Source organism: Maniola hyperantus, chromosome Z (assembly GCF_902806685.2).
Source record: "Maniola hyperantus chromosome Z, iAphHyp1.2, whole genome shotgun sequence".
NCBI lineage: Eukaryota > Metazoa > Arthropoda > Insecta > Lepidoptera > Nymphalidae > Maniola > Maniola hyperantus.
The window spans coordinates 16,212,543-16,238,262 of NC_048564.1; the positions used below are offsets into that span (position 1 = coordinate 16,212,543).

At 39.1% G+C, this 25,720-nt stretch overlaps 2 protein-coding genes across 5 annotated transcripts in view; one reads left to right on the plus strand and one right to left on the minus strand.

Moving 5' to 3' along the window:
- Rrp6 (exosome component Rrp6) overlaps window positions 1–25,720 on the plus strand; it is a 260,688-nt gene that overhangs the window by 120,194 nt on the left and 114,774 nt on the right. The window lies entirely within an intron of this gene.
- The window catches only part of Ddr (discoidin domain-containing receptor 2), a 96,489-nt gene that overhangs the window by 45,811 nt on the left and 24,958 nt on the right, over window positions 1–25,720 (minus strand). For all 4 annotated transcript variants that reach the window (XR_011238424.1, XM_069508638.1, XM_034983373.2 and 1 more), the window contains exon 3: window positions 3,783–3,888. Coding sequence is in view for 3 of the 4 variants with exons in the window: in XM_069508638.1 (XP_069364739.1) it covers window positions 3,783–3,888 (106 nt within the window). In the remaining variant the exon portion in view is untranslated. The remainder of the gene's footprint in view (window positions 1–3,782; window positions 3,889–25,720) is intronic.

The window sequence follows — 25,720 nt, forward strand, 5'->3', positions numbered from 1 at the left end:
GCGTGGAATTAGGTTTTAAAAATCCCGTGGGTACTCTTTGATTTTCCGGGATAAAAAGTGGCCTATGTCCTTCCCCGGGATGCAAGCTCACTGTACTAAATTTTGTGAAAATCGGTTGAACGGATGACGGACACACTTTCACATTATAATTGCGCCACCCTGTCAATGTCATTCAAGTGCCAAAAGAGCCTTGTCGTACTGGGGCGTCTGGTACCTCAGATATTTGCTATAGAGGTTTGTGTCTGAGGGGCCCGACGTCTCAACACGAGCTGAGTGGCCTACCTGTTCGAGGTGTTGCACTGCTGTACAGGACGACATTGCCTACACCATGTACCTATATAAAACCTCGAATAAACATTATTCTATTCTATTCTACTCTATTCTATTCTACTGTAGCAGATACGCGGTCTCCACTCTAGGACTTTTCAGCCAAATCAAAGAGTTCCCACGGGATTTTTAAAAACCTAAATTCACGCGGACGAAGTCCCGGGCATCACCTAGTTATCTATAAAAACGAGCAAAAAAAATCACGTTTGTTGTATGGGGAGCCACCTTAAATATTTATTTTATTCTGTTTTTAGTATCAACAGAAATACATCATCAGGGTAAATTTCAACTGTCTATAACTATCACGGTTCATGAGATACAGCTTGTTGAGATACAGATACAGACGGACAGACAGACGGACGGGCAGCGGATTCTTAGTAATAGGGTCCAGTTTTACCCTTTGGGTACGGAAGCCTAAAAATTACTAGTACTATAGGTAGGTCGTTGGTTTTGGGGTTGGTCGATATTGTAACTCGAATGCGGTCGTTAAGTCAGCCAGCCAGCGTAATCGTAAACGCACGCCATATATTGTTGTACGCTACGGGCTAGTCAGGCGACATGTAGTTGAGCTTTCCACGAGTTGTAACAATACCCCCCCCCCTACCCCCTCTTTACCCCATATTCTCACGTTATTATACGCAAGTAAGAACTGCACCCGTGATACGATGTAGCACAATCAGAGTGAATTAGAGTGTGGGAAGTCTTGGTTTAATCCTTAATCGACGATATTTTGACGACCTCCCTAGCGCTGTGGTCTTATTATTGAGAGGTTCCGGGTTCGATTCCCGGCAGGGGTTTGGATTTTTATAATTTCTAAATTTCTGGTCTGGTCTGGTGGGAGGCTTCGGCCGTGGCTAGTTATCACCCTACCGGCAAAGCCATGCCGCCAAGCGATTTGCCAAGCGACATCCGCTCAGATTTTTTTTTTTAAATAAGACCCCTAAGGGAGTAAAATATTGTACCTAAGTACTTTGTGATGTCCACGCGGACCAAGTCGTGAGTATAAGCTAGTAAGAGATAAATGCCGTGAAAGGGCGCGCCGCCGCGCCGCGCCGTAGCATACATTTGTCGGGACACGAGACCAGTGAGTCCTAATGCCTGCCCATGAAATTTGATCTTAAGCGCTAGGAAAAAATTGTTGTTAACCCGCCAATCTTACGAATCGTAATCGTATCGACCCTTAACCTTTTATCGTTAAATATATAAAAGCGATAAAAAAACAGGGGCGATAGAAAAATCGCGTGATCGCGCCCGTAATGGAATCGCGCTGTTTGCATTCGATTCAGTGTATGCTCTGGAAATACCGATTGTTAACGTCCTGACATTTAGAACATTGAGGATGCATTTTTAATGCCTCTGTACAGTCAGCAACAAAGCTAGGTACGCACCCGTTCAGTCGCTTGTACTGGCGGGTGCAAACCTAGATTTGTTGCTGACTGTACTATCCATCAGACTACTATCTATGGTATTAAAAGTACTACTGCAAAAGAACGGAAATTATTTTCTTAATGAGGGTTATACAGAAAACCTGGGTAGGTATATGCAGAGTTTCTAGACTAGGGTGAGATCTATAGAGCGCACTCTGACTTAGCTTAGACTTAAGACAGAATTAAAACGAAACAGAGCTATATCTCTCGCATAAATCTGTCTCGTTTTAATTCAATCTTAAGTCTGAAGCAAAATCAAAGTGCGCTCTATTCATCTTACCCTTAGTGGTTTGAGTTTGTGCGTTCAAAATATACAGGGTGTAACCAGAACGCTATCAAAAAGTTATCGTTACTGTTATACTACTTAAACACAATCCAATACCAATAACCATTTGCCTCATTTTGTAGTTTTAGTGATTTAGTATCTTTCAACACCGCAATGTACAACGCGCAAAACTCGTGTCAATGTTTTGCCTACGACACGGAATTGACTCCATGTGGCCTACTTACGCAATGTTCGTTGACCTCTAGTGACATTCAGATGTTTTATTCGCAATATATTGTGAAATTTTACAAAATATAGGATTTAAAATAAAATAAATCGTCCACGTGGAAAGCCAAAATTTCAAACCCATTTAGGCCTTAGGGGTTGAATTTACAAAAATTCTTACTTAGCGGATGTTTCCGTCATAATAGCTATCTGCATGCCACAGCCCGTATTCATCCAGTAGTTTTAGCTGTGCGTTGATAGATCAGTCAGTCAGTCAGTCAGTCACCTTTTCCTTTATATATATTTAGATTTATCTGTAGCGAATGGTCGCGGTGTATGTGTTATTATTCTAAGGTTATTGCTGTATATGTAGGTACAGACTACAGAGTACAGGCTTGTAGTGTTTGCATTCATCAGATGTAACGTCCGCTTTGTGTGAGCCGCTGCAGAAATTCTAATGCAGTTAGCGTGCCCGCTCGATCTTGCGCAAAGAAATATTTCCACTGGCAACACTTGACAACGTGAGAGGTTCATACTGCGGAATCTTACACCGAAATAGATTCCATTCTATTATTTATTTACTTAATACATATGAAACGTCATACCCACTATCAATAAGTATTACAAAGGTAAGGAACCCCTCGTGTGTGAGTCTGACTCGCACTTGACCGATTTTTAGGGTTCCGTACCTCAAAAGCCTGCATCAATCATTATTACAATATCAATTGTTGTGATTGGCTGAATTTGTGCGATTCTTGTTGCAACAATGCATTGTGGCCAATAGTGAGCGAGCATTAACCAATCAGAGATAATTGCGATCGTGACATTGTAGCTGTCAAACAACCGCGGTAGGGCCACTGGTAATACCATAGAAATGACAGAGCCAAAAATCTCAGTGGGCGTTATCCATTTTGAGGCACCAACCAATCACAAACATGTTTTCAAAAAACATTCGAAATTCAATTCGCAAACATAGTGTCGCTTATGATTTATTGGTGCCTCAAATTGGTTCACGCCCACTGAGATGTTTGGCTCTGTCATTTCTATGACATTACGTGACAGAGGTAGCGCTTTACTAACTTCTTTCCATAGGAACCCGTAGCTTTACAATTCCTTGTATTATAAGCTATAACTTCAAGCAGCAGTGTACATAACGCCGCAAGTTTTTTCTGTATATTCAAGTAAAGAATGTGTGAAAGCTGTGGTAGCCTAGTGGTTAGGACGTCCGCCTTCCAATCGGAGGTCGGGGGTTCGATCAAGGGCACGCACCTCTAACTTTTCGGAGTTATGTGCGTTTTTAAGTAATTAAAATATCACTTGCTTTAACAGTGAAGGGAAACATCGTGAGGAAACCTGCATGCCTGAGAGTTCTCCATAATGTTCTCAAAGGTGTGTGAAGTCTGCCAATCCGCACTTGGCCAACGTGGTAGACTATGGCCAAAACCCTTCTCGCTCTGAGAGGAGACATGTGCGGCCGGCCTGTAGTGAGCCGGTGATGGGTTGATCATGATGATGATGAAGTAAAGAATATGACATACCGTCCGTTTTGCGAGCCCACATTGCCGTCGTTGTACGAGGAACTGGCGGTCACATCTCGGTCCGGTATCAGGCCGCTCTCCATGCCGAGCGGGGCGATGCATTGCGCTGCAACAAACCATGCCACATATTACTATACTGTGCGACAAACTGACAAACACAAGTTTAAAATCTATTAAAAGTATGCTTCACACTAATGATCACAATGATATTAAAAAAGGCGAAAGTTTGTATGTGTGTGTGTGTAGTCAAAGTCAAAGTCAAATGATTTATTCAAAATAGGTAATTAATAACTCTTTTTGATGGTCAGATGTTGGATTTCTAAGATATAGTGGTGATTATTATTACGCAAACTTAAAACTAAAGCTACGAGGGTTCCAAACGCGCCCAGGTCTGAGAAGAGCCCACAACAAACTCAGCCGGGTATTCTTTTTATTATCACCACTTTACAAAATTATTGAAACTTATTAGAACTATCACAATCCGTTAAGCAACTCATTCCCAAGCTTGCTTATCACTTAAATAATCCTTTACATTGTAATAGGATTTTTCAATTAGTTACGTTTTATGAAAACTTTGAACTTGTTGAGAGACATCTCCAATATGTATGTTTGTTGTTTCACGCAAAATCACAGGACCCTTATACCTTGACTTAACATACGCTACTTTTTAATTTGGAAAATCAGAGTTCCGCGGGATTAAAAAACCTATATATCCACGCGGACGAAGACAGGTATCATCTATATCACATATGTATACAAGGAAAAGGCGACTGACTGACTGACTGATCTATCAACGCACAGCTCAAACCACTGGATAGGTTGGGCTGAAATTTGGCATGTAGATAGTTATTATGACGTAGACATCCGCTAAGAAAGGATTTTTGAAAATTCTACCCCTGAGGGGGTAAAATAGGGGTTTGAAATTTGTGTAGTCCATGCGGACAAAGTCACGGGAATAATCCTGCCCGGGATCGAACCCCCGACCTCCGAGTAGAAGGTGGACGTCCACAACCACAAGGCTATCACAGCTTAATATAAGTACAGTACGCGGCAGAAAATATTGTACATCGATCTTTCGAAAGAGATACTCGTACAAGGTTTTGCAGAGCATTGTCTCTGTCGTTGGGACCGACAAAACGTTACATAGGTATGATAGACAAAGACAACGCTCTACAAAGCCGAAATCTCATTCTTACGATGTACATTATTTTCTGCCGCGTACTGTAAAATCTAGTTCTAAATAGCAGCATTACATCTTGGTTGATTTCGTCTGTTGATCAATCAGTTCCGTCAATAATGTTTAGTCAAGAGACCGTTGAACGAATATAGAAAGTGGAAAGCGCGTTCTAATTTATAATGTTTGCCCGTTTGACTGTTCTGATTGTGCTCAAGTCCCCAAGCGACTTCTCTTGATTAATAAGATTCGAGTTATAGTCGATGCATTTTAAACTGAGTCGTCGAGTTATCTGTCTGTTTCGCTCGCACTTACGTAGGTGCCAGCGACCTGTAAGTGCGAGTGAAACAGACAGATAACTCGACGACTCAGTTTAAAATGCGACGACTATAGTACTGTTTCAAAGGTGATGATGGCCTAGTAATTTGAACGCATCGAAAATCGTTTATGGGCACCGGGTTGCGATCCTGGCCAAGAATTATCGCATTTTCATTTAAAAAAATATGGTATTACCAGAGTGAACTAGAGTGAGGGAGCTCTCGGTTTGATCCTGAATCGACGATATGTTAAATATGGCTATGGTGACATAAAATCATAGAAAAATAGGGCTACATTAGGGCTACCTGCGTCAAATGTACTAACATTTGAACCTGCCAGTGACGTGGAAGCCTCGACTTTTTGTTAGAAGTTCCCTAACTGTCGTGAACTGTGGTATTACTACAAGAACTTAACGCGCGGTTAAAACAGATGTTAAACACGTATGGGGTGTGGGATAAACGTGTTTAACGTCAGTGTAAACTGTATATGTAGTTTCGGTTGAGTTGCCATCGAGGAAGACGCTGCGTCTAGAATCTGTCGGTGTGCGTTGCGCCTAAGAGGTTGTCAGAATTAAGAAGCGTTTTCGATCGGCCTAAAATCCGGCGTATTTAATATTTAATAAGCTCCGAGCTTCATTACTACCGGAACAATCGACGCGCGAACGAGTCACGAACGTTTCCATTTCCGCCCTCGGTTCCTCGTGAAGTTGTAAAGGCTCATGCACAATGTACATATCCTATCAGTTCACCTAAGTTTAGTGGCTGACTTCGGCCGTGTTCGGGAGATCTGGGGTCCGGCACGCACCTCTGAAATTTTACTTTAACAGTGAATAAAAAATTTATGAGGAAACCAGCCTGAGAGTCTATATATATATATATATATATATATATATATATATATATATATATATATATATATATAAAAGGAAAAGCTAACTGAGTGATCTATCAACACACAGCTCAAACTACTGGACGGATCACGCTGAAATTTGGCACGCAGATAGCTATTAAGACGTAGACAGCCGCTAAGAAAGGATTTTTGAAAATACAACCCCTAAAGGCGTAAAATAGGTGTTTGAAATTTGGGTAGTCAATGCGGACGAAGTCGCGAGAATAAGAAAGTTATCAAATTTAAAAAAAATTAAAACTCTGAAAATTTTGTATATGGGCCGTTTATAATAGTATGTTTCTCTTCACATCTGCGCCTTTACCACTTCCATCGTCTATCGTCATCATCATCATCATATGATCAACTTATGCCCGCGACTTCGTCCGCGCGGACTACACAAATTTCAAACCCCTATTTTACCCCTTTAGGTGTAGAATTTTCAAAAATCCTTTCTTAGCGGATGCCTATGTTTATTTATACAACTGTGCCACACATCACATCTTAAAACTAAGAGCTGGTCGTTCCGGCGCTTCTTCCACCTGAGAACAAGCAAAAGAAGCGCCGGAACAAACTGTCATGTGTGGCACAACCCGAAAAAGGGCTATCTGCATGCCAAATTTCAGCCCGATCCGTCCAGTAGTTTGAGCTGTGCGTTGATAGATCAGTCAGTCAATCAGTCAGTCAGTCACCTTTTTCTTTTATATATTAAGATTTCATTTCATTTCCCGATTTTGCAAAAAACGACTTCCTATTAAATCTGGACAACAAATCTACGTTACATTAATTCTGTCCACGAGCGCCCGTAGACGAATATTCGTGAATTTGTCGCGGTCGTGATCGGCGGCTCCAAAAGAAATGATTGAAATGCAGAGCGGGCCGGGCGCCAGTTATATTTAAAACATCACGATAAGATCCTTTGGGAGGTGCGACAGGGACGACCGGAAGGCGGAATTTGTATGTACGGAATTCTTTATACATTGCTCAGATTTACGTATAATAATCACTAATAAATTATTTTATTTTAAAACTACCTACCTACATTAATAGTATGTATAGTATGTATGTAAGTATAAGACTACAGAGGAATGTGCAGTGCTCAGACAAGCCGCCAAGCGCTTACGAGCACGAAGAAACCAATATTGTGTTTTTTCTGTTTGTGTGGAGAAAAAAAAAAAAAAAAAAAAACAGTATCTCAGTACCCTTATTATAAATGCGAAAATGAGTTTGTTTGTTGGTTTATTGGTTTGCCCTTCAATCACGTCGTAACGGTGCAACGGATTGACGTGATTTTTTTGCATGGGTATAAATAAAGACCCGGAGTGACATAGGCTACTTTTTATCCCGGAAAATCAAAGAGTTCCCACGGGATTTAAAAAAAATCAAATTCCACGCGTACAAAGTCGCGGGTATCAGCTAGTCTATAATATTTTTCATTAGTTTACGATCATCGTGATCATTATCAACCGAAAGACGTCCACTGCTGGACATAGGTCTCTTGTAGGGCCGTCCACACGCCACGGTCAACCCCCTGAATCCAGCGACTCGTTTAACCTAATGGGGGTATTCCAACGCTGCGCTTTGGTCGTGAGGTCGTCATTCTAGCACCTTGGGACCCCTATATTTTCGAACTATGTGCCCTGCCCATTGCTTCAGCTTAACAACCCGTTGAGCTATGTCGGTTACTCTATAGACGAATTCGACACATAACAATATGTAACTTTTTGACATTTTGTACATAAAACAAAGGTCATCGAAACAAAGCGTTTGGTGCGCTCTTATCACACTGATCAACCCATGACCACTGCTCACAGATCTCCTCTCAAATGAGAAGGGGTTTGGCCAGACTACCACGCTGGCCAAGTGCGGATTGGTAGACTTCACACACCTTTGAGAACATTATGGAGAACTGTCAGCATGCTAGTTTCCTCGCGATGTTTTCTTTCACCGTTAAAACAAGTAATATTTAATTAGGTACTTAAAACGCACATAGCTCCAAAAAGTTATATATGTGCTTGTGCGTGCCCGGGATCGAACCCCTGACCTCCAATTAGGAGGCGGACGTCCTAACCACTAGGCTATCAGAGCTCCTATCTTTTTTCTTTATTTTTGTGCAACAAAAAATATTCCACCGTACAATTTCCCTGCTTTTATAGCATCCAATTAAATATTTTCATGTTTTATTTTTATTTCCTCTTTTGCATGAAGCACTTTACATAACTTTTGTATCTATTCATTGAACCATACTGAATGAACCACTTTAAAAGCGTAATAGTGTTGAGGCCACGTTGAAACCGTCAAGCATTCAGAGGTTTACAAAGTCAAAGTCAAAGTCAAATGATTTATTCAAAATAGGTAATAAATTACTCTTTTTGATGGTCAGATGTTGGATTTCTAAGATATAGGAGTGATAATACAAATAGCTATGATACTATATATATAATATATTTCAACGGCTAAACTCACGTATCCAGTCGACGTTAACCCGACTAGTTTCAAACCCATCGGGGTCCTTTATCAAGGAGGTCAGTTCGCGCACGCGTCGCGTTTAAGACTGCGTGCCGCTGCCCGCACAGCCCGTTGTGAAACTAGTCGGGCTAACGTCGACTGGATACGTGAGTATAACCGTTGAAATATATTATATATATAATGGAAACCACTCACGATAGTTTAAACGCTACAATGGTACTGATTCTGAGCACAACCTAATTTTAGAGTATTCTCATCCCCTTCTTACTAATGTAATATGAAAAGGACAGACGCAGTTTGACAGTTTTAAATTTATTTTTTAGATGGTAAAACCCGTGATTTTAGCGCACAGTCGCGAGCCTGCTGTTTTTTGTAGCGTGCACTAAAATTTAGAGTCTTTTAATGTAAAGTTCATGTTCTGTCCCTTTTTAGCATTGCTAAAAAGAAAAGGATGCAGATACTCTAAATTTAGTTAAGAGAAACACAACGGAATTGGTGCCATTAAAATAAAATAAAATAAATAAAATAAAAATCTTTTTTATTCGTATAAACTTTTACAAGTACTTACGAATAGTCGGATGCATCTACCACTGGTTCGGAATGCCTTTCCTACCGAGAAGAACCAGCAAGAAACTCCGCGGTTGCTCTTTTCAAATATTTGATATAGGTACAAGATTATGCCATGTATAAAATTTGAACACATTTAAAAAACATATTAATCAACATTTTGCATCTTCTCCACTTTAAGTATATTTTTCGTAGTTAATTTTCTTGTATTTCTTTTTTCTGTGTTTTTATAAATTGTATCTTATCAGTTAGTTAGTGCATATATTGTTGTGTACACATATTAAGGGTTACCGCTTAGATCTCAATCTATTGTTTTTTATTTTTATTTGGACCATTTATAGCTGAAACCTGTTTTGTGTGCCTTTATATTAAATAAAATAAAATAAAAAATAGTATTTGCAGTCTTGTGCGTTACGTGCGTACGAGCTGCAGGTCAAATCCACGCTCTTTTATCATTTAAATAATCTTCAATTGTGTAATATGCTTTTTTCAAGAGCATATTTTTAATAGATTTTTTAAACTTGTGCAAAGGTAAGTCCAAAATAGTTTGCGGGATTTTATTATAAAAGGTAATACCCATACCCACAAATGACTTTTGGACTTTCCTGAGGCGGAAGGTAGGAGCTGCAAGTTTGTCTCTGTTTCTAGTTAGCCTATTGTGTAGATCACCAATTTTCTTGTAACTAATAATATTTTGTCTTACAAAAATTATGTTATTATAAATATATTGAGAGGCTACTGTAAGGATATCTATTTCCTTAAATTTCTCTCGGATGGAATCGCGTGGTCTTAAGTTATAAATTGCGCGTATTGCCCTTTTTTGTAATACAAAAATTCTCCCAATATCTGCCGCTTTACCCCATATTAAGATTCCATAAGACATAATAATATGGAAGTAAGCAAAATATACTATCTTTGCGGTTTCCACGTCAGTTAACTGCCGAATCTTTCTAACAGCGTAAGCGGCAGAGCTCAATTTGCTAGCAAGAGTTGATATAGCTATGATACTCTAAGGCCGAGACATCAATATTCACAAGTGATTTGATATTTATGAAGGTGTGCGGACAACGTCTTCTGTAATTGCTTCTGTGACATCGGACCGTTGAATAATTGATTGGATTAGGGTAAACACCACAGAGAAATAAATCAGTTAATAGAAAGGTTAAGGTCTTTAATATCAGAGGAAATAATTCAATTTCATCACTACTCATATATTATAAATGCGTAAGTGTATTTGTTTTTTGGTTTATTGGTTTGTCCTTTAATCACTCCGCAACGGAGCTACAGATTGACCAGCCCCCCAATTGTGTAAGAAAAACGTATGCATCGTTATCGTAATCGTCAACAAATTCTGCCCGCGACTTCGTCCGCGTGGACTACAAAAATTCCAAACCCCTATTTTACCCCGTTAGGGATTGAGTTTCGAAAATCCTTTCTTAGCGGATTTCTATCCGTAATAATACGCTACCTGCGTGCCAAATTACAGCCCGATCCGTCCAGTAGTTTGAGCTGTTCGTTGATAGATAAGTCAGTGTCTTTTATATATTTAGATTTATTCAATAGATTTTCCTTTGTTTCAGGTATGGCTTTCTGAAATGTTTTCATCTACTTTGCAACCAACCACTTTGTTAAAATCATCCCCGTATTCCTATTCTTTCTAACATTACTTTGTTTAGATTTATTGTAAGATTTTTATGTGAAAATATCAACTCTCTATCTATAACGGTTCACGAGATACAGTCCGCTGACAGACAGACGGACTAGCGGACGGACAGGAGACTTAGTAAAAGGGTGCCGTTGGCACCCTTCGGGTGCTAATCCCTACAAAAGATTGTGTATAACAGAATTAGTTGCAATCTCCCGCTTCTATAACACTTCTATATCAATTCTGAGTTCCGTGGCAAATACGGTGATTACAGGGAACTCCCCGAGGACGCGATCAACACTTCCTTCGTGTAACTAGAGGTGACTTCTATAATTGAGATTTTATAATCTCAATCGGCCTTATGGCCGAAACAAACAGAACCCTGACATATTGGCGACCAGTTACAAATGCCACCAAGTGATTTAGCGTTCTGGTACGACACCGTGTACACACATGACTCTAATCTAAATATATAAAGGAAAAGGTGACTGACTGACTGACTGATCTATCAACGCACAGCTCAAACAACTGGACGGATCGGACTGAAATTTGGCATGCATATATAGCTATTATGACGTAGGCATCCGCTAAGAAAGGATTTTTGAAAATTCAACACCTAAGGGGGTGAAATAGGGGTTTGAAATTTGTGTAGTCCACCCGCACGAAGTCGCGAGCATAAGTTAAGGATTTGGCTTTATGCAAATTTGGTACAAATTAGGCAACTTTGTGTGTTTATACTATTTTATATAAACTAAAGAGATGTCAATCGGGGTGGGAACGCCCCGCACACCCGCACAGCTCCCGCGATAATCCGGTGCGGGATAGTGCGGGTGACGTGCGGGTGTGCGGGGCGTCCCACCGCCTCCTACCCCGATTGCCATCTCGAACTGTCGCGTACTATAAAGTATACATTACAGTGAATAAATGTTGTAATAGTATAATATATTTTTATGATGCAATACAGGAATGCAAATCCTAATAATATTATAAATGTGAAAGTGTGGATATGTGGATGTTTGTTACTCAATCTCCCAAAAATCCGGGACGGATTTGGCTGAAATTTGAAATGAAGATAGATTATACCCAAAATAAACACGTAGGCTACTTTTTATGCCGGAAAATCAAAGAGTTTTTTTTTTTTTTTTTGAGTTCCCGCGGGATTTTGAAAAACGTAAATCCACGCGGACGAAGTCGCGGGCATCAGCTAGTAAAAAAATAAATAAAATCAATCCCTGTTAAAAATCAATTTCGCTATGTCTGCTTAAAGTTTAATAACGCCAACTGGTGGTACGAATGTACAGGTACAAAGCTCAAACAAACCAGCTAGGTTTCATGAAATGGTGTACGAACTTTCAAAGCAAGCCGTATTCGATATTGCTATCCACTATGCACCATTTTGAACTATTTTATTCATCCAGCCTTTGGATACCGTATCAAAAACGACCTAAAAGCCTACTCTTTCATGTTTATTAAAGGAAGCTATAGCATGCAACAGGTCGAGATGGCAATCGGGTTGGGACGCCCCACACACCCGCACAACCCCCGCGCTAACTCAGTGCGGGATAGCGCGGGTGACGCGCCGGTTTGCGGGGCGTCCCCTCGCCTCATACCCCGATTGTAATCTCGACCTGTCGCCAACTACAGTATGGCTTAGTAGTGAAAGCGAATTTCACTCGATTACGCAAAGTCAAATGATTTATTCAAAATAGGTAATAAATTACTCTTATTGATTGTCTGGTATAGTGTTAGATTTGTAAGATAATATAGTGGTGATAATTATAACGCAAACTTAAAACTAAAGCTACGAGGGTTCCAAACGCGCCCAGGTCTGAGAAGAGCCCACAACAAACTCAGCCGGGTATTCTTTTTATTATCACCACTTTACAAATTTATTGAAACTTATTAGAACTATCACAAAGTCGTTAAGCAACTCATTCCCAAGCTTGCTTATCATTTAAATAATCCTTTACATTGTAATAGGATTTTTCAATTAGTTTACGTTTTATGAAAACTTTGAACTTGTTGAGAGACATCTCCAATATGTCTTCTGGAAGCTTATTATAGAAACGTATGGAATTACGAGCAAATGAATTGCTAACTTTACTGAGCCTAGAGGCGGGAATTACAAGTTTATTTTTATTTCTAGTATTTATATTATGACAGTCACTTTTTTTTTTAAATTTATTTATGTTTTTATGTACGTACAGTAAATTTTCAAAAATATATTGATTATGCACTGTCATAATTTTAACTTCCCTAAATTTAGTTCTCAGCGACTCTCGTGGCCCCATACTGTATATGGCTCGAACAGCCCTTTTCTGCAGCACAAAAATAGAATTAATATCAGCAGCATTACCCCATAATAATATACCATATGACATAATGCTGTGAAAGTAACTAAAATATACTAGTCTCGCAGTTTCTATGTCTGTCAACTGGCGAATCTTTTTTACCGCATATGCGGCAGAACTAAGTCTGTTCGATAAGTTATTTATATGAGAGCCCCATTGAAGTTTTGCATCTAACGTTATTCCAAGAAAAATAGCGGTATCCACTAAATCTAATTCCTCATTATTAAGTTGCACAGTGGTTTTCACCTGCTTAACATTTGGTAAAGTGAATTTAATACACTTTGTCTTTTTCCCGTTGAGAAGCAGGTTATTAGCTTCGAACCACTGTACTAACTTGGTGAGAGAATTGTTTACTTCATCAAAAGTTGTTAAGTATCGATTGATTTTAAATAAAAGTGATGTATCATCAGCAAACAAGACTATCCCGTAATTGTCCTTAGCGAGGTAAGGAAGGTCATTGATGTAAATAAGGAACAGAAAAGGTCCTAAGATGGAACCTTGTGGCACCCCCATTTTTACAACGGATCCGGGAGATCGCTTTCCATTCACGTCTACCCTTTGTATTCTATCATTTAGGTAAGAACTCATCAATTCCAATGCTGCACCCCTAATTCCATAATGGTGCAATTTCGCGACCAATGTTTCATGATCAACGCAGTCGAAAGCCTTGGATAAATCACATAAAACGCCAAGCGCATCACGTGATTCCTCCCAGGCTTCAAATATATTTAGTATTAACTCAACACCAGCATCGGTTGTTGAGCGACCCCGTGTAAAACCAAACTGTTTGGTGTGAAATAAATCATTAATGTTGAAAAAATTAAGCAGTTGAGTTAAAATTATTTTTTCAAAGATTTTACTAAAAGTGGGTAGTACAGATATCGGTCTGAAGTTAGTGGGGTCACTAGTACTACCTGATTTAAATAATGGAATTATTTTACTATGTTTCATTAAGTCTGGAAACTCACCACAGTCAACACAATTATTGAATATTAATGCTAACTCGGGTGCAACAATATCAATTAATGATTTCACAACGTTAACGGAAATGCCCCACAGATCATTTGTTTTCTTATTATTAATTAATTTAAAAGCTTTGATAAGCTTTGAAAAGCTTAGCAGGCTATGCAACGTCGACTGAAGTCGCTAACTGGATCGGTGACAGACTAATGAAGGTTCGACTTTGATCCGAATAACCAGACTTGCCTTTGCACAAGTTTAAAAAATCTATTAAAAGTATGCTCCTGAAAAAAGCATATTACACAATTGAAGATTATCTCTAAAACTAGCTTCTGCCCGCGGCTTCGCCCGCGTGGCCTACAGGAAACAAATGGCATTTTTTTAGAAACAAACATTATGGCCCCCATCCCCCTGGGGGGGATTTTCTCATAGTCGTCTCTTAGCTAACACCTAACCTCGAGAAAAAAACTACTTTCCAAATATCATACAAACAAACAAACAAATTAAAACATTTTCATACAAACTTTCAACCCCTATTTTACCACTCTTATGGGCGAATTTTTCAAAAATCCTGAAACACGTATTTCTTCATTTGTAACCGAGACCCCAAATACCAATTTTTATGCAAATAACTTGAAAAATTACGGACTTTCATACAAACTTCCATCCCCCATTTAACCCACTTAGGGGTGGAATTTCGAAAAATCCTTTCTTAGTGGATACCTACTCTTTACAAAGAATAGACCCTCCAAATTTCATGTCTTTAAGACCAGCGGTTTAGGCTGTGCGTTGATATATATGTCAGTCAGTCAGTCAGTCTGTCACTCAGTCAGTCAGGACTTTGAATTTTATATATATAGATCTATGAAACTCCGAAAACGTGAATTTTAGGCTATATCACAAAAAAATTAAAATGTGTTCAATAATAAATAATTATTTTTTTCAACTTTCAAAGTAAGATTAATACACCAAGAGATCATATGAAAGGGCTTTACCTGCAGTACATGCTAAAACAATTTTTTATTTCTTTTTAAGCATAATAGTTTTTGATTTATCGTGCAAAATGAAAAATACGACTGTAGTAAGGAACCTTCGGTGCTCGAGTCTGACTCGCACTTGGCCGGTTTTCTAGTTCTTTGACCCCTGCCACACTTACATACCAACGCGCGTCGATTATACTACGATTTTTGCACGATGTACTCTTTGATTTTCCGGGATAAAAAGTAGCCTTTGTCCTTCCCCGGGATGTAAGCAAACTCTGTACCAAATTTCGTCAAAATCGGTTAAACTATTCACATTTATAATATTAGTAAGTATGGATTATATGTAAGATCCTTTATGATATTCATGGTAGAATTACTTATGCTTACTTATGTTATAAAATATATAATTTTACGTCAAACTGAAAATAATAGAGCAGGCATAGTCTTCAGGCTTCTACGAGTATGACATATACAAATGGGTAATAAACACAGGGTTCATGTTTGCTCGCATACCACCCGCACGCAACAATATCTGGTCGGACTGACTAATGAGCGACCCCCTCCGAAATTATAATACTACACGACCGATGAGGAGTTCGCCTGACGCTTAACAAAATACCCATATTTATAACAGGGTTGGCATTGTTTAAAATGTTATTCAAATGTTTGTGAAGACTGTTAAGCTAGTGCGCGTCACTCGTTTTGGTCCTGGAAGAATACCAGCGCTCAGGTTTTATTTTTAAGAACGAAGCACGTGGAGACGGAGAACCTCTCACCAAGGACAGTTTGGTGCCACAGATGCTAAGCGATGAAGAGGGGTGGAATAAGGGTGCAAAAATGCTCCAGAAAATAATGAGGAAACGTGTGAACGACGAATGGTCCTGGCAAAAGGCAAACGAGGTCTGATCGGACAGCCCCTTTCCTAACGATTTGCGTATTGCAGTATCGGGAAGGACGGCCGGCGAAGGGAGGATGTTTTAGTCCGTAGGTCGCTGAGTGTATCCCAGTGAAGTCGGGCATGTCGATTGGCATCCATGAGGATTTCCTCCTATCCATTAAAAAAAATAGTTTTATTTTTAAAACCTGCAGCATTAATGCTGAGCTGGGGCCATTTCATCCTGTGCCAAGTGGGTGCAAAGAACTCATTTTAGATTAAATTAATTATTAAGTACTTCTTATTATGTACTAACTACTATCTACTAACCATTAATTTTAAGTTTGTTTGTACCTTAGGCATAAGATGAATAAACTAGTTTTCTTTCATTCAGATACTCTACTACTCACGACCTCGTTTACTTACTTCATAACATGTCGTTAAACCTGTCTGCCAATCCGCACTTGTTGTGGCCGAGTTTGTTGTGGGCTCTTCTCAGACCTGGGCGCGTTTGGAACCCCCGTAGCTTTAGTTTCAAGTTCGCGTAAAAATTATCACCACTATATCTTACAAATCCAGCAAACGACAACCAAAAAGTATAATTAGGTACCTATTTTGAATAAATTATTTGATTTGATTTGATTTGCACTAGGCCAGCGTGGCAGAGAATGACCTAAAGCCTTCCCATTTTGAGAGGATATCTGTGTTCAGTAGTGGGCCGAAAGTGAATGATCATGACGTCGTTTAACCACAAAATAAGCCTCAAATCATAATTACAATATGGGTACCTTCAAGTTAAGAGTGAATATCATCTTCTAGGCAAGCGCGCTCCATCTTAGGCTGCATCATCACTTACCACCAGGTCTGATTGCAGCCAAGCGCTAGTCTATAAATATAAAAAAAGCAGCCTACTTTTGCAACGAGCGAGCGAAGTGAACTAGAGTGAGGAAACTCTCGGTTTGATCCTGAAATCAACATCTGTCAAATATTAGGAGTGACGTGAAATCAAAACTTTGTCGTTTCATAGCCTACGAAGCTTACCTATATTTGAGGCCTGCCAGTGTAAGTGAAGCCTCGACGTTTCGTTACAAGTTTTAGTTAATAACTATCGTAAACTGTGTTAAAAGTCAATCAATCAATCAATCAATCAGCTTGTTTGTGTCCACTGCTGGACATAGGGCGTTCCAAGAGCGTGTACCTACCGCTCTTAAAAGTACCTATCAAAAAAGAACTTAGTAGGTACAAAAATAAATATATATAAAAGAAATGACTGACTGATTGACTGACTAACTGATCTATCAACGCACAGCTCAAACTACTGGACGGATCGGGCTGAAATTTGGTATGCAGATAGCTATTATGACGTAGGCATCCGCTAAGAAAGGATTTTTGAAAATTCAACCCCTAAGGGGGTGAAATAAGGGTTTCAAATTTGTGTAGTCCACGCGGACGAAGTCGCGAGCATAAGCTAGTATGTACATAAGTCAGCAAATTGCAGTAACGAAGTTCTTCGCAATTTGAATATCAAATAAAGGCCCTGAAGTAGTTGGGAAGATCGTTAAAGCCATAAATAATAGGTAAATGAAGTGGCCGGCAATGCACTACTAGTGTATAATATATAGCATATTATATGTCGCAGCCTTAATTGGCCAGCGGCGCTGTCACTGATAACTTGAGTGTCGCCGGGAATGTGTGACGCGTCAAGGCACGAGCGCAAGCGGAACAAAATTAAAACATGTATAATATTAAAAGTTACAATCAATACGGTATTTGACAACTAGTCAAATCAATAACTTTTTATCAAACGTCAAACCGCGCACTTACGCTGAGATCTATAGAGCGCACTTTGACTTTGCTCAGACTTAAGATTGAGTTAAAACGAGACAGATTTATGTGAGAGATATACATGTCTCGTTTTAACTCTGTCTTAAGTCTAAGCAAAGTCAGAGTGCGCTGTATAGATCTCACCCTTAGATGTTCTATGAAATACTGGACGTCACATCATAATGACGTACTTTTTTAGTTTAATCGATAATTTAAAATGGTTGTTATACTGAAAACTAACAAAGGACGTGGATTTTACGTATTTTGGAATACCCTCTATTTAATAATCACTGAGAAATAATTTATTTTTGATGTAGTCAAATACCCAACTGCACATTTTTTACCGAAAAGACCAACAAAAACAGAGACAAGAAAACGAATTTAATATAGCATTGGTACTGATTCTGTGCACACCTCAATTTTAGAGTATTCGCATCCTCTTCTTACTAATGCATTTAGAAAGGACAGATACAGTTTGACAGTTATAAATTTAATTTAGAGCGGTCAAACCTCGTGACTTTAGCTGCCAGTCGCGAGCCTATTGTTTTGTAGCGTGCGCTAAAATTTAGCGTCTTTAAATATAAAATTCATGTTCCGTCCCTTTTGAGCAATATTAAAAAGAAAAAGATGCAGATAGACTAAATTTAGTTTAGAGAAAGACAAGAGAATCGGCGCCAATGTCATTCAATTCCAATCTATGTTTAAAATTTCAAAACTGTAGCTCATCCTCATGTAGGATTTCAATTTAACTGCAGTAGACCGCTCGGTCTAAAGAAGACATCGTATCAATGGTAATAGAATTCGAGAGTCGAAGAACAATATCGTAAGTAGGTAAACATTTAAAGTCCCCAAAAGTACCGCCGATTTTAATTTCGCAACGTTCAAGTCAAGAGTGGTGAATAAGCATCTTCTAGGCAATCACGCTCCATCTTAGGCTGCATCATCACTTGCCAGCAAGTCAGATTGCAGCCGAGTGCTAGCATACCCGTGCGAAGCCAAGCCGGATCCTATATAATACATATAACTTAGACGTGCAAACGTCAAGTATGAAAAAGTAAGTGTGGACCCAATTGTTAAAAGAATTTATTTTTAGGCATAAGCAAAGATCACCATGAATGCATCAAAAGAAATTCATGGTATACATATTGCGCATAGCAAAACAGTTCGCATAAGCCGCATTAAAAGTATAATAAAAACAAAACCGCACAGCGCTCATAGCTTACACTAAATAATTACACACATCAATTAATCATAGAGAAATACATACATGTACAAGTAGGTATCAATTTTAATTTTCCAACTGTCCACCACAGTTCAGAAAGCAGGGTATTGTCCATAATTTTAATATATAAAAGGGAAAGGTGACTGACTTACTGACTGATCTACCAACAGTCAACACACAGCTTAAACCACTGCACGGATCGGGCTGGAATTTGGCATGCAGATGGCTATTATGACGTAGGGATCCGCTAAGAAAGGATTTTTGTAAATTCAACCCCTAAGATTGAGGAGGTTGGGGTCTGAGTTTTTGTTACATTTCACTAGGACCGATATTTATAGTAAGTATGTATGGAAAAGCAAAGAGTTCCCATGGGATTTTCAAAAACCTAAATCCACGCGGACGAAGTCGCAGGCAGCATCTAGTCCACACTAATATTATAAATGCGAAAATGTGTCTGTCTGTCTGCTAGCTTTTCACGGCTCAACCGTTCAACCGATTTTGAAGAAATTTAGTACAGAGATAGCTTAAGCAACCCGAGGAAGGACATAGGCTACTTTTTATTCCGGAAAATTTAAGAGTTCTCACAGGATTTTTAAAAACCTAAATCCACGCGGACCAAGTCGCAGGCAGCATCTAGTAGTTTATAAAAGTCATAGATTGTCAACGCGTTTGAGTCGCGGAGGACAGCTAGGCCTCTATTGTTCCACAAAGCAGGACGTTGTTATTAAATATTAAACAAATGCAAATGCTATCGCTAAGCAAATATTATGTACCTAGTCAAGTAAAATTATAGAGCTTGCTGTTATGGTAAGTATTTCAATCATCATCATCATCATCAGCCTGTGGTCGTCCTCTGTTGGACATAGGCCTTCCCTAAAGAGCGCCACCACACCCGGTGCTCAGCCTTCCTTATCCAGCCACTTCCCGCCAGCATTTAATCACTTATTTAAAATTAATTTAGGCGCCTTGCAAATTTGAAACCACAGAAAATCTAAATCTATGTGTAGGTGTATATAATGATTGTGTTTTCTGTAGATTCCTCCTACACCAATGTTTCTGACTTACGGCCAGATTTACTTAGGATGAAGAAGATATTTTTATCAACCACGTCTTGGGATCTTGAATGGTTCATGGTATCTATGTATATTCTATTGATGTAGAAAGATTACCATGGCTATGGTTTGAACATTTTTGTATGGAACCTGGCATACCTACAAGTCCGCTATTTTGGAAAAAACTCGTTTCGGCGGCCAGACATCCTAATTAGGTTCAATAACCAAATCGGTGCTCATCTTAACGCTCAGTCTGTGCTCAGTTTTAACATAACTATAACCAGTAGTGACAATTCTATAGCATTATTAATTTATATTCATTGAGTGACAATGCCCAGTAGGCAATATAAGGGCCCGAAGACAGATTCATATCAATCAGACGGGCCGATGATTATTATGTAAACCCGAGCCTACCACGTGGACGGCGAAACAATGGCGTTAGATATTGTGGGCATAGCACTTCGATGACTGGCCATTTGCACAGTGAACTAGAGTGAGAAAAAGAAAAAATTGACTACATTAGGGCTACTTGCGTCAAATGTACTGACATGTGGACACGTGCCAGTGACGTCAAAGCCTCGATGTTTTGTTAGAAGTTCCCTTATATTTAAAACACTTTGTCCCGCTGCCACAGTTCACGACTTCGTCGTTATTGGCAGGTGTCCAATGCTGTACATTCGATGCAGGTAGCACTAAGACAGCCCTATTTTTCTATGATTTCACGTCACCATAGCAATATTTGACATATAGTCGATTAAGGATCAAACCGCGAGTTCCCTCACTCTAGTTCACTCTGACGCTGCTACCACGACTTATGTCACATATTATGTACCTATTATAGTCGTTTCATAGCCTACATTTGACGCCTACTAGTGTAGGTGAAGCCTCGAGGACAACGTGTCTCAACGATAGGGACAACGCTCTACAAATCTCCTTCTAAAGGTCGATTTACATTACTTTCGGCCACGTACTGTATGTACACGTTCGCCAGTTGGCCGATCGCTGAATGGGTCAATGTGTACTCCGCACTAAGTATACTTTGTTGTTGCAGATAATATTTTCTTCGTATAATAATTTTCGTATTTTCAAGTATCCCTAATTACGTGTGGGAATAGAAAATGTGGGACAATTTGACGTAATATCAATACTTATTGGGTACTTGAAGGTAAATTGCTAATTATTTTTTATGTGTATGTTTATACATCTTAATACCCAATCAAAGGTTCACCACCCACGACACACGCGAATGTTTAAGAAATCATTTCTTTTAGGGTTCCGTTCCCCAAAAAGTGCCAACGGGACCCTATTACTGACCTCCTTTGTCCGTCCCTCTGTCCATCCATCTATCACATCGGGCTTTACTCGTATCTCATGAACCGTAATAGGTAGAGTTGAAATTTTCACAAAGTGTGTATTTTTTTAGTCACTGTAACAACAATTAATAAAAACCAATATGGCGAATTTCAAAATGACCATGCAAATTAAAAAACTTAAAGACCACATAGTGTTAGGTACTATATCTTGTACGATGGTACGGAACCCTTCGTGTGTGAGTCTGATTCACACATGACCGCTGTTTTTGATTATATATCGCTCCCCCGTATAACGAGCCGCAAATAGAAAGTGGGCGCTCATAGAAAAGGACTAAGAAGGAAAAAGAAGGTAAATTATTTCTTACCTTCTTTTTCCTCGGTTTGTGGACTTTAATGGTCTATGCATTGATGTGGGAGGAATATCACTACCCATCACTAGCCATATTAAATATGCGAAAGTGTGTTTGTTTGTTGGTTTGTCCTTCAATCACTTCGCAACGGAGCAACGGATCAACGAGATTTTTCAGGATTTTTGCATGGGTAAAGTTTAAGACCTGGAGAGTGATATAGACTACTTTTTATGACGGAAAATCAAAGAGTTCCCACGGGATTTTTAAAAACCTAAATCCACGCGTATGAAGTCGCGGGTTTATATATCTATGGTGGTATCATCGAATAAAACTTTTAAAAAAATGTTTCAAGTTTTCAAAATCTATTTCGAATATTGGCTTTTTCCCCTTTGAGGTACGGAACCCCAAAAAAGGTTTTTCTCAGCTGCACGTATTAGCCACACTCGTAAAAGGTTCGTGGAACCCGTCACATCCCGTTTCTGTTGCTTTATTATTCGTCTGGTATCGATTTCAAGAGAAAAGTGTAAAAAAACCCCAAAGTTCGCTCGTTAAAACGTGTGGCCGATCAAAATCGCCCAAAGCATGGTTTAAAAGCGTCCTCCATTGCTGGGCTGAGCTTATAGCTCGTATACCGGGCGATTATTCGAAACAGAGCAGTGTGCTGCTCATACAGGAGAGAAACAACAACAAAGTTGATTTTGGGGCCAAAACTTGATTCTTTGAACATCGTGTCTCAACATCGCATTTCGCCTAAATGTTTTTTTAAATAGCTAGTAGTTATCTAAACCAGCGATTCCCAATTGGTGGTCTGCGGAACCCTGGGGGTCCGTGGAAGGGTCACATGGGTTTCACGGTCTGTCTGAGAGTTACCTAAATAAAACGTTTGTGGAAAAGACTCATAGCCGCGCCGCACCGTCACGCCTACACGGCAGTCTAAGATGGAAGCTACCCGGTATGTATACCTACTCCCAGTGGCGTGCACAGGAGTTTAAGCCAGGGTATGCATTTAGGTATGAACTTATTTTACGGCAGGTTATACTGAAAATTAAGCATTGATTTATTATAATGAGGGTAAGCAGTGCGTTTATGCTTCTATGAGCTGCACGCCACTGCCTACTCCTAATCGGTTTCTACACGGCATCTTACCGGGAACGCTCAATGGCTTGGAGTTACGCCTTTACCGGTAGGGTGGTAACAAGCCGCGACCGAAGCCTCCCATCAGACCAGACTCGAGCCGGGACCTCCAACTTTTAATACCTACAACAGTGCATGCACTGCGCCACGGAGGTAATTAACGTCATAGTAATTTATTTGTCACAATAAATGTTTTGCAATGCTTATAATAATTATTATTTATCATTATCAAAATAGCCAGCTAGGGTTCCGGCAAAAAAAGTACGTTCAATTAGGGTTCCATGGCCAAATAAAATTGGGAACCTCTGAATTCTAAACAGTAAGTTTTCCTTTATATTACTGCAATCCTAACTTCTTTTTAATTATCTTCAGGATTTACTGTCCAGTTTCAAATTACCACCCTGTATATCGATTTTACGCGAACATGTAATTATAAACTCTCAACCTTCACTCGTATCTATACACATCGGCAATTATGCAGGTACACGTCAAAACGGAATAAATAGGTCATAAAGTCCGTATAATTAATATTTTTATTTTATTTTTATTTATTTTATGTTTTTTTATTTTTATGAAAATAAAAATAAAAATGTTTTTAATTGCTAGTTGTTCATAATTTCTTTTTACATATAGGTAGTCTGTTTTCTTTCTCTATCTTTACATAGTATAAAACAAAGTCGCTTCCCGCTGTCTGTCTGTAATGTATGTATGAACGCGTAGATCTTTTAAACTACGCAACGGATTTTAATGCAGTTTTCACCAATAGATACAGTGATTCAAGAGGAAGGTTTATAGGTATAGTTTAAGTCTCAAAAAATTAGAGATCCAGATCCCTAGGAAAATTGAAATCTCACTGACACCTCATTAGTATCTACACTGCACCCATGCGAAGCCGGGGCGGGTCGCTAGTACGAAATATTTTAGAGTATCTGCATCTTTTTCTCTTTTATATTGTTAAAAAAGACAGAACATGAATTTTACATTTAAATAGGTACTCTAAATTTCAGTGCACGCTAGGTTTAACAATAGGCTCGCGACTGGCAGCTAAAGCCACGATGTTTGAGAGTTTTAAATTAAATTTAAACCTGTCGAACTGTATCTGTCCTTTTTAAACTTATCTTTTAAAACGTTGTCTAAATATATAAAAGGAAAAAGTGACTGACTGACTGACTGATCTATCAACGCACAGCTCAAACTACTTACTGGACGGATCGGGCTGAAATTTGGCATGCAGATAGCTATTATGACGTAGGCATCCGTTAAGAAAGGGTTTATGAAAATTCAACTCCTAAGGGGGTGAAATAGGGGTTTGAAATTTGTGTAGTCCACGCGGACGTACTTCAAGGAATATTATAAAAATATAATTAGCGAAATCGGTTCAGCTGTTCTCGAGGTTTGCGATCAGCAACACATTTAGCGATTCATTTTTATATATAGAGATTTTGATTAAATCATTTGACATTGACTTTGACTTTGACTAAGAGTTGTACCCCTTTTTCGTTTTGTGTTAAAGGATGACTCTATTTTTTACAAGGATCGGTAATTAACACAAGTCGAGTGGCACCTAGTATCGACCGCTCGCCGTCGCCGTCGTCGGTGCCGAACAGTCCCTACGGTACTTCGATAATGACTTTCAAAACTATTCAATATAGGTACAGTACGTACCTACTAGCTACACCTTCACTGAAGGCTAACTGAGTTTCACAAACGATTAGTTGCTAGCGTCTAGATAACTGAGTTTGCAACAAAAACATTACACTCAGATGACATAGACGTCGACCATTTATCTAAATATATAAAAGGAAAAGGTGCCAACCATTTATCTAAATCTAAATATATAAAAGAAAAAGTTGCCTGACTGATTGACTGATTGATCTATCAACGCACAGCTCAAGCGTCAAACTACTGGACGGATCGGGCTAAAATTTGGCATGCAGATAGCTATTATGACGTAGGCATCCGCTAGGAAAGGATTTTTGAAAATTTGAATTGATTTTTGAAAACCCCTATTTCAACTCCTAAGGGGTTGAAATAGGGGTTTGAATTTTGTGTAGTCCACGCGGATGAAGTAGCGAGCATAAGCTAGTACAATATAAAAGTAAAAGGTGACTGACTGACTGATTGATCTATCAACGCACAGCTCAAACTACTGGATGGATCGGGCTGAAATTTGGCATGCAGATAGCTATTATTACATAGACATCCGATTTTTAAAAATTCAGCGCCTAAGGGGTAAAATAGGGGGTTTAATTTTATTTTGTTTTATTATTGAACGACCAACAGAATCATACAAAAAAATTTACATTATTCAAATCCTAGGTGCTAAGTTATCAGTAAACATATTATAAATGTGAAAGTGTGTTTGTTTGTTGGTTTGTTGATTTTTTGGTTTGTCCTTCAATCACGTCGCAACAGAGTAACGGATCGACGTGATTTTTTGCATGGGTATAGTTAAAAATCTGCAGAGTGACATAGGCTACTTTTTATTCCGGGAAAGCAAAGAGTTCCCACGGGATTTAAAAAAATCTAAATCCACGCGTACGAAGTCGCGGGCATTAGCTAGTTATATCATAATTCAAATTATAGGCGGCTACAGCAGCAAATTTAGATAAAAGTCACTGATTTGACTAGCAGTCATCATCCTTATTGACCTCAATAATCTCAAGAAGGGCTTGATCGAGTAAAATCCATCCAAGCATCGGACGAACTCCAAAAATCCATGATTAAAACTTAAAAGTCTTTAAGAAACTGCGAAAGGACTCTCCAATAAAACTTTAACTTTGTCGCTTGAGTTGAAAGAATCTCACCGTACTCGGT